The sequence below is a fragment of the Hypomesus transpacificus genome, chromosome 11 (genome assembly GCF_021917145.1).
Source record: "Hypomesus transpacificus isolate Combined female chromosome 11, fHypTra1, whole genome shotgun sequence".
Taxonomy (NCBI): Eukaryota; Metazoa; Chordata; class Actinopteri; order Osmeriformes; family Osmeridae; genus Hypomesus; species Hypomesus transpacificus.
In genome coordinates this window covers 14768041-14780546 of record NC_061070.1, presented here as the reverse complement: position 1 = coordinate 14780546, position 12506 = coordinate 14768041, and the positions used below count along the sequence as shown (strand labels likewise).

Sequence of the window (12506 nt, the reverse complement as noted above, 5' to 3'; positions counted from 1 at the left end):
TAGTCAACTGGAATGAATAAATATTTAGATTTGGTGAAGACACCAGTGTCTTCTGAAGCTCACATGCTACAAAAACGATGTAATAATTGGTTGTCTTGCGGACATGAGTTAAAGCCTGAGTCTTTTGTTGCTGCTCAGTGTCTCATCCCTAGGTAAAGGCCTGCAGGGTGATCTATATGGTCATTGCCTACAGTTCTGCGCAGGCCTAGTAAACCCATCTTTGACTCATATACAGATCTAAACAACCAGATTGAGGAGGGTTTTGGAACGGTCTCTCCCTTGACAAATGCAATCTACAGTACTTGAGCTAAAACCAAAATCTCCCGCTCATGTCACATTTTCTATGATGCCAGATGTCAGTAATCAGAAGGTACCCATCTGAATGTTCACTGCATGACCATCATCTCACCATCAGGCCGGATTTGACTGACAGGAGTAAAACAAACAAGGTTTTCTGGTGAAGACAGGGTATAGAGAAAATGTCCGTTGCCATGGCAACAGTGTGAAGCCTTTGCCTCTCTTTAGTGAAGATGGCTCTCTGCAGACAGTGGTTGTTGTTATAGATAGCCATTTGAATGACTCTTTCTTAAACTCCTATCACCTGGTCAAGTGGCTGTTTTCCTGACCATTGTAATTAATTAAGCACGGGGGCTGTTCATTCTTTCTATTGTGTGAGCATGTGAATAAATTGGCTTTGCGGATCCATAATTGTGTGCCTATCTTGAAGTGTAACAGCCATGGTTGATTCATTGACTACAACACATGTACTCAAGGATCACCATCTGGCATTGAAGTCCTAAAGTCTTAGCATTTATTCTGAGACCGAGTATCCTTTCTGATCATGTTTCAAAAGCTGATATCATCTCTCCACAGAAGTCATAATGAGGGATGTAACAAGGTGGGATTCCAAGCCCTGACTATCCTCATGGGAACACAAACGCCCATTGATAGAACCAAATGGATCAGGTCTCTAATGAACAGTGTTTTACTACCAGCCCCCTAAAAAGATGCAACATTTTAGACGTTCCTTCCCATCAGTGCCTCCATCATTTCAGCACAGTTAACCAAATATTGAAAAACTCATTCTGTATCAATTGTCTGAAAATATTGGCGATCAGCAAATTCAGTTTTCAAAATAATTGAGAATTGTGGTTGTGTGTAGATTTTCTGCATTAATGCAACCCACTTAACACCTTGCTGATGCTTTAATGAATCAGAGTTTGCATTATCCTGATTAAAATCAATCACAATTGGATTACACAGAACAGGTGAAATTTACCTGACCTTACCCAATTATAATATCATTACGACTTTCCCATTTCCGAGCCATGGTATCCTTGGAATAGAGACATATCATTAAAACTTTCTAAGGCGTGCAAAAACAGTTGCAAAGCACGGTTCAACATCCAGAACGGCTACCAGACGTGAGAACATGAGGTTACTGTTGCTGAATTCATTTTAGCATTATAATAACGGGACATTGGTGTTCAAATCCCGTAGTGGATAGTTGGATGGCTGGCCGGGAGAAGGAAGTTAAATCAGGACACCACGTTTGTTTCAGATAGGCGGCTTTCGTGGTTTTTGTTAGGTTACGTAGCCTATATATCCACACCTAAACAATAGCATAGACATAGCCATATTCTCAAGTTTTAATTGTAAAATAGGCTACTACAAGTCTACTGTAAATGTAGATTTGAGATTAAGTTACAATAAAGTATAGTTTCTATGGTCTACTTGTTGATTCAAACCATTTTTATATGTATTGAAAAGTGGGGTGTAAACACTCCACCCAGTTCCTTTCTAAAACGCCCGTTCTGCGGGTAATAGCACGGTAAGTGACGTCACGCTGCTCGATAAATGAGAAAGCGCTCCACGAGAAACTAATTTACTTTCGTGTCTCATCTTTGTCCCATGGCTCGTGCGTTAGGGTCGGCGAGGCGCTTTTAAACTCGTATAGTCCGGTAGGCGAAAGTATCGTTCAAGGAGAAAAGCTAAATTGTGCTGTGGAGTGCATCAGCACCGGACAGCGACGTTGGAACCATACGAAAAGTGATCGGTTGAAGACAACACATCGACGCCCGACGCATACATCATTAGGCCATATGGAAAACACGTCTAATACTCTGTACCGAGACCTGTACTCCAACCGGGCCATGTTGAACAACAATGTGAGCTGTCGGAACTTGGCTGACAACAACAGCCTCATGGATGCAAACTGTGACAATTTACTGAGCCAGGACACAACCCCCGTGATAATCGCAATTGTTATCACCGCTCTCTACTCTATCGTATGTGTGGTGGGTCTGGTTGGCAACGTGCTCGTCATGTATGTCATTATCAGGTAAGATTGCAGAAAACAAAAATACATGTCCTAACACGTTGTCCTGTTACTTTTACTATTTGTTATCACATCCACTGCGTGTAGGAAATGGGCTACGTTTGTGGTAATTTGATAAAAGGAGTCGTGCCGTGAGTAACCTGTTGCAAATTGTTTCATATTACATGCCATAAATATGTCATGAATATGTCTTCAGAGGCCAGTAGAGACTGTCCCTCACTGATATTACTCCAAGCCATGGCATCGTACGTAAATCACAACCTATTTACTCCTGGCCCGTCGGTTTCGCGACTTGCAGTGGGGCAAACGGAGTGTAAGAATGCGAAGGAATGGCACCAGGCTGGCCGGTGTGAGGCGCAAGTACCGTACAATAATCCTTGAATTGGCTTGTTTATGGATTTTTCATCCAGCATCAACTATATTAATTGTATACGGGCCGGTGCAATCAAATCTCCTCTTCTAAAACATTGAATATTGTTTGTTTTATACTAACGATGACAATATCTAAATGGATTACATGTGTACACTGTAAGTTCAAATCAAAACATTGACTATTGGTTGGTGCTAAACAGCTGGAGCAGTAAACAGACACATTATTGGAATCACACGCGCGCTTTCTCACGCACACGCTCTCACGCGCGCACTCACACATACACGGGTAAGTAAGTAGCTTTGATCACAAAAGAAGTCCCTCATAATGTTTAAACAAAGTAATTTCACAGAGAATGATATCATGTTAAATTACGAGCTATACTGCTGGCCATGCATTTGCTTCACTTCAAAGGCCATTTAACAGCACTGTCTCCAACGCCTATCAAATCAATGTAGCTACACAATCAAGAAGGGCATTTTCTTCACAACATTTCCAATTGTTATTGTGTATAACCTCAAGATGGAATAGTTGTTGGTTATATCTGAAAGAGAAAGAGCGATACAGAGAGATGGGGGAAGAGAAAGTGAGCATGGACTCATTTAGAAATAGTGACAAAGATTGAGAAGATTAATAACAATAGGAATGGGACAAAAATCCTCAGGGCATATGGGGATTGGAATAGACATATTTTAATCCAGTCTCAACTGAGATATTGTAGCTTGTGCACTTGTTATTATTGAGCTCCCAATACAGAGCTGTTATCATCTGCAGTCAATACCGACTTTCCCAGTGAATGGGGAAGGGTTGAGGTTTGGGGGGGGGGGGGGGGGTCTAGTCCATGAGGTCCTGAGTTCTGTCTTGAGCCTATTAGGAATAGAACATCAGGAATCTTTATGTCAGCAGGAGTCATCAAGAAAGCCGTGCTGACCAGTCCTCGGAGGATTGCTTGTGTGATTACATTTACATTACATGCATCTCTAGCGTGTCTGAACATACAAGTTTGGGGGAGTAGTGACATAGATTCTATGATGTTGCTGCAATGTGCATGTATCTCATTTGTGGCATTTCGTAACCCATTATCCTTTCCTTGATTACACGTTTGTTTTTTGTAGAGGACCATAATGAAGTAAGCAATTCAATCAAGTTGAAAAGAGCAAGACAAATTTACCTTGGAACAAATTAAATAATCTTGGATTTTGATTCTTGGATTTTAGTTTATTACCTCATGTACTGTAGACTTCATGTCCAGATCTGCTGCTCCACACTGACCACCATCTTCATGGCAAATGACCATGGCTGGGGTAAATATTATGTATCTGCCTTGTACCTCTCTATTTCATATACATTCTGTTCTATCTGCCCAGGTCCCTTTACCTTTAAGTTAATTCATCCAGGGTTTTTCATAAACGTAACAATATATTCAATCCCTGCAATCTCCAATCATGCTTAATGATAATGTTCCAACCATAAATCTCAGCTGAGTCTCTAACATTTGTCACCCCAACACTGATATCCAAATCAGTGCTTGCTGCCGATGGCAAACAGTTTTGCCGTCATTCAAAAATCAATTTTAGTTTGCAGAGTCAGGCACCAGAGGGAATTCAAATAATGCCCTGTGCTTTGTGTTGTCATGGAGATAGCGTTCTCTGTGAACCCCGCCACACACACTCACGACCCCCCTCTTTTAGGCCCTCCAGCTGGCTTACCTAAGGCTCAACATGCCTCTTAGAGTACAATCCACAGGAAGGCTTCCTCGGACTTTGAACATGAGACAAAAAGCTCTTGCTGCAATTCTGCAAAGCTGTTTCTCTATTCACAAACATCATTATGTTGACTGAGGGTCTTAATTACCCTCATAACGTATTATCTGATACTGAATGCCTTTTAAGTTGACTTTACCAATCAATAGCAGGATATTTATCCACAATAAATGACAATTTACTGCTTTAGATCAGTATGTGTGCCTTGCCTAAGCTTAACACTTGTCAAACAGAAAATAAGGCTTTGACCCTGACTGGTAGAAAGACTTCTATGCAGATGCCGATAGATCTTGTACCAGTAAGTAGAAAAAGATCCTCTGTTGTATTGATTACTAGTTCCCAGATTCTCTATCAGCTCCCGCAAGGCTAAAGCAACTGGAGTACCTTAGTCTATGTGCGTATTATATACCAGGGCCTAAACCCCCAGGCTGGATCCAAATGGAACCTAGATGGAACTCTCCTATTTAATATGATGATGGATGACAGTATGCATATGATAGTATGATGGAAAGGTGACAGTGGGAATGTGAATATAGCTTCTGTAGGTATAGACATATCATCATGTTTTCCCATTTCATTTGTTTTTCCTTGACCCTTCCAGCTTCTAAAGGAAAGAGCAGATGACTTCCACTGCTGATGAAGGACAATCTTTCCAAGCAGAAAAAATGTAATTGAGCACTGTCATCTTTTGTTGCTTTTGGGTTGTACTGAAAATATCTAGATAATGGAGAGAAGAGCAGTTCACTTGTTTTCAGTCTGACAAATCTTTAGTGAACTTGTCTTCAACACTCAGATGAGTAGGGCTTTGTCTATCCTTCAATGAATGTATTAGTCACTGTGTTGATTTTGTCAGAGGCCTACGGTTCAGAGTAGACAATGTATCAGAGCCTTCACTTCGTAAAAATCTGTTGTCTCATTCTCAATCTGAGAATGAGACAAGAATGAGACAGTCTCAATCTGTTGTCTGCTGACTCATTCTCATTTCTATGCCCCCTAAAACACAATGCCTGCATTAAAATGTTTTGTTATGTTCCCTCTCAAGGATGCACATATTTGACAAAATGACATTTAGCTACAAGGAACAATCTTCGTTCTCCACAAGGCAGTTAGAAAACAGTTCCTTGGACTGTTACAAAATATGAGTTATAAAGAGATGGCCGTCATCGTTTCCATGTTATGATTCACATTCACCTAGTCATCTGCTGATACAAAACCACATGACGACCATGGCCCCTCTACTATACTTGACAAATAATCCTGTATAACATGTAAAACCATGTATGGAACGGACCTGAGGGTTCATTTTGAGCAGACAAAAAGCATGAGTCGTGCAGAATGCCGTTGTTCCTAAGCAACAGGACACCATAGCCATACACAGAAGCTAGGATGGTAGGCAGGCCAGAGTCTTAGCTACCAGATTCATTGTGTGTGTCGAGCAAAATAGCATAATTTACCCGTATGCTGCTTCCATATCAGGCACCAACAAACCTTGTATTGTTTTTGTAAGCCGTATCGTGATGGTGATTTCTTGGAATCCTTGTCAGAAAGAACAACTTAGAAGGCCTCATTTACTGACAATGGCGCAGGTTACGCTGCGTCTGTTTTTGCAAGTTTGGTAAACAGCGCCCGCTATGCTTCCTCATTTTGCTTAGTATTTATCAAACCTGACCCATCAGGCAATCAGCGCATACTCCACCCTCAAGCGTAATTTGCGCGCCTCTAAAATAACAATGGGATCGCATATTTCTATCATGGATCTTCCTACGGGAAAAAGAAAGCGCAAGCTTAAATGTAGTGACATGCATGAAGTAACAGCAAACCTGAACATATTACAGGGCAGAACATTGACATTGAGATACTCATTTAGCAGACGCTTTTATCCAAAGCGACTTCCAAGAGAGAGCTTGAGAGCTTTACAGTGCATGGGTCAATGATCCTTAACAACGGGTAACCAAAACATGAAGCATACGGCTTGATAAATGAGGCCCACAGTGTTGGTGTATAGTATTTGCTCTACAGTTTCATGAAATCTAGTCTGTATAGAACTAGAAGTAGTCAATTGGACTTACTGTGGGCGGTCTGGTCGATGCTATTGGAACTTCTGTCTTAAGTCACCTCCCGGAGCAGTATGATCATTTTCATGTTCACATGTTGCCCTAACCTTCCAGGGGTCCCTCCTTCAGAGAGTGTGGCTTTACTCCACCAGACGTTATCTGGTTCCTGATGAGCACTGACAGTTGGTAGATCGTCTTTTTTCACTCGATATTCAGTCATTTATTTTTCTCTGCTTGTCTGCCTGCCTGGTTTTTAATCAGTCTGCCTGTCTTATCACTTCAGTATCTGTCTATCTTTCTGCCTGAAAAGTGTAGCTAAGGGCCCCATCAGTCCCAGTTGGACCTGCTGCAGCTGAGGAACTGTCCTGTCATTGTGACACCAGGATTCATCTAGGGGCCCTGATGAGGTGGGTTGTCTCTCAAGGCAACCTGCTCCTCTTTGGGCTGAACACAGCCCGACCACCCCTCCCCCACATCTACTATGTACTGCTTCCCGTACTTCCTATATACAAGCCCCTCAGGCTGATCAATGCCTTATCTTCCAAATGCCATTCCCCTACGGGTTTAATGAACTGGTTGGAAGGAAAGCTAATATTGATGATAACCAGACCCCTCCAGGCTCCCAAGCACCCTGCTAGCCAGGGAATAGGGGCCAGGGTCCAGGGCCATGCAGGACCCAAGTGGGACAGAGAATATCCTGAGATGAGGCTGAGAGGTGGGAGCGAGATGGAGGTCTAAGGGTCTGACTCACTCACAAGTTTGCTAGTCTGTGCACCAATCACTAGATAAGTGGTGTAGGAGTGGCAGACTCATCACTATAATTTCTCCTAGAATCATACCCATAATTTCCCCTCCTTCACCCTCATTCTTTTTATTTCCCACTGTCTCACACAATTCATCTATCTATGTATTTCTTGCTCTCCCTCTGCCTCTTTATCTTTCTATCTATTGGTCTCTCTGTGACTGTCTCTTGGCTTTAATCAGTAACAAATATCAGAATCTTTCAAATTCAAGATACAAATATATGTATAATTAATCCTTAATTTCTCTTAATATTGCTAACTAGGAACTAAATACATGCTCTATGAAGTCTTCCATTTTGAAACAAAGTCATTTTGATACCTTTATGCGATTCCTCTGCCTTAGTTATGGCTGCTCATTTCAATTCACTCCAGCCCCTTTCTACTGCCCCAGTCCTTCTCCCTAGACCCAGACCCAGACGCATTACCCAGCTCCAACACAAGCCACTCTCAAAGGGTCCACCACCAGCTTCAGCCTCTCTCCATCATCTTGACGTTCTTTGAAATATTAAACAGTGTTCTTCACACCACACATAAACATGCTCATGCACAAAGACTCAATACACACCCACTTTCTTCATCAGATATCATGTGTAAATCATAAGGCAGTCTGTGTACTATACATTGGCATCTTATGTTTTTAATCCACCTGACCTCCACACCTCACAGATTGAGTATGGCTCTATTCTGAGGGTAAATAACAAGACATAATCACAAAAACGTGGGCATACATCTATCCCACTCTGCCACTTTTGTAGTGAAATACATTCTATTTAATCGTATTTGTTTTTGTGTAAATCCAGTTCGTGAAAGTTTGGTTGATCAAAACCCATGGTCCACTCAGGCTTAATAAAAGGCTGGTTCTTGTGAAGTGTCCTTGTGTGTTCAGGTGGATACAATATCTACTTCCCTGATACTCTAAGCCTCCTCTGTGCCCAGTTTGCTCAAGCCCCTATGGTGCACTGTGTTGCCATGGTGAGATGTAGCCTTGGTGCATTCAAACTTATCCATTATAGGATGGAATTGGATCGCCCCGGCTGGTTAGTGACAGGAATACTCAGTTGTTATTGCTAGCTTTGTACTGTAACTCACTAACCATATCAACGGTGCATCCCCTGCTGGGTGAGAAGGGACTACTCCTCACCCAGCCACAAAGAAGGGGTTTACTACTGTATGACCCTACATGGTGTGCATAGGGCTCCAGGGGCGATGCTATGATCAGTCCTTTAGGGGTGCTCAGACCCCAATGAGAATGTGACATGAATACAGTGCCTTGGAAAAGTGCTAAACCCCCTCCTTCTAAATAAATCCTTAAATTCACTGGATAACAATTAATACATTTATGTATTATTATGCAAAATATTGAATGAATGAAAAAACTAAGGATGTCCCTTTCTTCATGAACTACCAGCATCAAATTATAATAAACAATAATATATATTTAAAAAAATATATATTATTATTTTTAGGGGTGCTGAGATGAAATTTAGGGGTGCTTGAACACCCCTAAAAGGGTCTAAAATCGCCACTGTATGGCTCCCACATGAATTATTTTCTTAACTCTTCCATTACAAGTTTTTATTGTGCTCTATTTATGCTAACTATTTGGGTGAATTGATGTGCATGTGAAATTATGTGGCTGCATGAATAATGGATGTCCAATATATCCATAACCACCCCTTCATCATGTCTGATGAGAGAGATGGGAAAAATAGCCCGATCTCTTTTCTGTGGTCGCTGACGGAGCCGTAATTCAACCATATCTCTCATCTCCTCATTAGTGGGGAATAAAGATATTAGAAAATGAGATAAACCTAGACCATTTTTCAAATCTCCAGGTAAAGACCAACACTCACTCCGACTGAGTGAAAAGGAACAGGCATGAATTAAACGTGGTCTTATTAAAAAGGCAAATTAGGAAACATTATGGATGCAGGTGTTGTTATGTACAGGGTTTATGGAACACCAAATGAAGACATTCTAGAATTAGTATAGTGATGACCTATTTTCCATTGGCCAGTGTTTAGTGTCCTTGGATTATTGTTTCTAATAAGGGTTGTTAAAAGTTCTTGCTACTTGAAAGTAATATTAAACTTTTTTATCCATTAGCATGGAAAATAAATGTCTAAAGCCGTTTAGTTCTTTGTAATCACTATTTGGTCCCAACAGATTATACTGGTTCAGTGCGCAAGTCAAACAACCTTATTTTCTATAAATGTTTCAAAATCCAGCTTCTTTATTATATTTTTAAGTATTTCTTTAGTTTTAGTAGTTACTAAAACAGTGTTCCTAAATCATGGTTTCCTGGCTGGTATGCTTGACCAAAAAAATGCAAATAGTAATAAAGAAAATTGACAATAACATTTTAATGATGGGGCTCCTAAGAACTTGGGGAACAGCATACTATAATGAAGCTGAGACCAGTTAAGAATCCCATGAATCAAGAATCCCAACTCCTCCAGGACACAGCCTTCTCTCACACACTGTCATATAAGAAAAACGGGACAGTAAGATGTAACAGTGTGCGGAAGGAATTACTTGATATCCATGTTAGTTGAAGCCAATAAAGTTTAATTATAGGCTGTCGGTCCACACTTGTTATAAGAGGATTTAGGTTGCAAGTAAACAAGCTTAGGTACATTGGACAGGAACAAGAAAAGCCAAAATGGCAGCTTGTGTACGATAACACACAAGACCATGCATTGTATTATTGTTTACACCGTTTACCAGTTCAAAGCATACAACAGTGGAGAAAAGACTGGTTTAGGTGTTATCTCTCCCTCTCTCTCTCTCTCTTTCTCTCTCTTTCTCTCTCTCTCTCTCTCTCTCTCTCTCTCTCTCTCTCTCTCTCTCCCCCTCTCTCTCTCTCTCTCTGTCCACCTACTGAAACGTTCTCCTTCATTACATGTTTATGTATCAGTGAGTGGGCGGCCTTCTAACCTGAGCCGTCGGTCCTGCACGTTTTACTATTGTGTTTCTTTTCTGCCCAGGTACACCAAGATGAAGACAGCCACTAACATCTACATCTTTAACCTGGCGCTGGCGGACGCCTTAGTCACCAGCACGCTGCCCTTCCAGAGTGTCAACTTTCTCATGGGCAGCTGGCCGTTTGAAGATGTGCTGTGTAAGATGGTCGTCTCCATCGATTACTACAACATGTTCACAAGCATCTTCACCCTGACCACCATGAGCATCGATCGCTACATTGCCGTCTGCCATCCCGTGAAGGCGCTGGACTTCCGCACGCCACGCAATGCAAAGATTGTCAACGTGTGTAACTGGATCTTGTCCTCCGCCATCGGCCTGCCTGTCATGTTTATGGCTTCTACTGTTACCAACCATGGCAAGTACAGCTGTACATTCACACTCTTCTCAGAGGCCTAGTGGCAAACAGCACATAGAGAACTACTGCTCTCCATGGATCTGACCAAGACCAATTGTCCAGCTTCTCGACACCACACTAATCTGAGGGCTTGGGAGTAAGGGTCTTAGCTATAGTCCCTCATGAGGGTGATGAAGGCATTAAACTATTCCAGCAGGCTTTACTATTTTGGCTTTCTAACTGCATCCATAGTAGCAGTTTGTGGACAGTAGACACAGTCGTGTGCTAGGCAACTGCTGATGATGCATGAGTGTGTCTCCACAATCGCCCGTAACTACAGCTTTTACAAATCAGGTTCATGTGATCAAGGTCAATTAAGTATAAAGTGCAGTCTGGCAGATGAGACCACGTGTATTGCTCTTCCAGAGTTTTAGGCATAATTGCAGTACGAGTGGAGGAAACAGTGTGTACAATTGGTGGGAAAAGTTCCTGATGAGTGAGCAAATTCATGAGAGGGGGTTGTAAAAAGCATTTCAAAGCCAATGTTCTGATGTTTTTGTTCAGAACGGCAGTTAGTGAACAGATGCAACCTGTGTTACTGAATGTACTTTTCATTTGAGACATTATTCTATTGAAACCTTACTCACGGATGAGTACAAATACACACACCAGTTATTTTCTTTGAGTCCTTCTAATTGAATGCAAGTAGGTCAAGTTCTTCGTTTTTTTTGAAGAGCTGTTAACAGCTGAGAGCTGAAGTTGTAATTCATCTCTCCAGTATGTCAGAACCTGTAAATGTAAGAAAGCCATGGATATTTTCTTTGTGTGGCAGTCAACTGTGTCCCTGTGTTCATTTGTGGCTGGGCCTGTGTGTGTGTGTGTGTGTCTGTGTGTGTGTCTGTGTGTTGTCATCATTTCCCTCACACCAACAGGAGTCACTGATTGCACCCTGCTCTTTCCCCATCCCTCCTGGTATTGGGATACGCTGCTAAAGATCTGCGTCTTCATCTTTGCCTTCATCATGCCCGTCCTCATCATCACTGTGTGCTACGGCCTCATGATCCTGCGCCTGAAGAGCGTGCGTATGCTGTCAGGCTCCAAAGAGAAGGACAGGAACCTGCGAAGGATCACCCGCATGGTCCTGGTGGTGGTGGCCGTCTTCATCATCTGCTGGACGCCCATCCACATCTTCGTCATCATCAAAGCCCTGGTCAACATCCCCAACTCCACTCTACAGTCAGTCACCTGGCACTTCTGCATTGCTCTGGGCTACACCAACAGCAGCCTCAACCCTGTGCTCTACGCCTTCCTGGACGAGAACTTCAAGAGGTGCTTCAGGGAGTTCTGCATTCCAACCCCGTCTGTCCTGGAGCTGCAGAACTCCTCTCGTGCTCGTCACCCCCAGCGTGAGGGCCCACAGTCCAGCGGGCACACAGTGGATCGGACTAATCATCAGGTATGACTAGCCATGGAGGCGTCCTCGCTGGACTCACGCCACAGCCAGCCCAATGACGAGTTGAACTCTGAGGTCACACAGGTAACGACAACCCTCTGACAGAAACACACAGAGGGAGAGAGGGGTCTGGAGGGCCCCCCGACGCATCCGAGCATTAGCACACACAAACATGTACACACACACACACACACACTGCTACTACGCCACAAACACAGTATGACTAGAACATGACTCTAGTGCGCTTCACCCTGTTAGATTGTGACCTGGCCTCACTAGAGGTTTCACTCGACTGCCTTAGTGAAATAAATGTTGTCCTTGATTCTGCAATTGGATTTCTATTGGACACTCTATGGCTGAACTATGGGACTAAACACAGAGCTGACGCAGAAGCTAGGTCTCGATT

The 12506-nt window shown here is 42.5% G+C and overlaps 1 protein-coding gene across 6 annotated transcripts; it reads left to right on the top strand.

The window, feature by feature from the left end:
* The first annotated feature begins 5426 nt into the window (after positions 1–5426).
* oprm1 (opioid receptor, mu 1) lies at positions 5427–12109 on the top strand. Of its 6 annotated transcripts, none has more exons than XM_047029509.1 (3): positions 5427–5440; positions 10313–10680; positions 11583–12109. In XM_047029509.1, exons 2-3 carry the CDS (start codon positions 10326–10328, stop codon positions 12107–12109), a joined length of 882 nt encoding a protein of 293 aa, XP_046885465.1. In that variant the 5' UTR covers positions 5427–5440; positions 10313–10325. The 6 variants fall into 6 exon arrangements, with proteins under 6 accessions (XP_046885465.1, XP_046885464.1, XP_046885463.1 ...); XM_047029508.1 differs by lacking the exon at positions 5427–5440 and adding an exon at positions 11163–11165 and having other exon boundaries at positions 10316–10680; positions 11580–12109; XM_047029507.1 differs by lacking the exon at positions 5427–5440 and having other exon boundaries at positions 10316–10656; positions 11565–12109.
* The last annotated feature ends 397 nt before the right edge of the window (positions 12110–12506 follow it).

What these genes read in the sequence shown, in the direction of transcription:
- oprm1 (XM_047029508.1), top strand. Translation starts at nt 10,326, where the DNA reads ATGAAGACAGCCACTAACATCTACATCTTTAACCTGGCGCTGGCGGAC.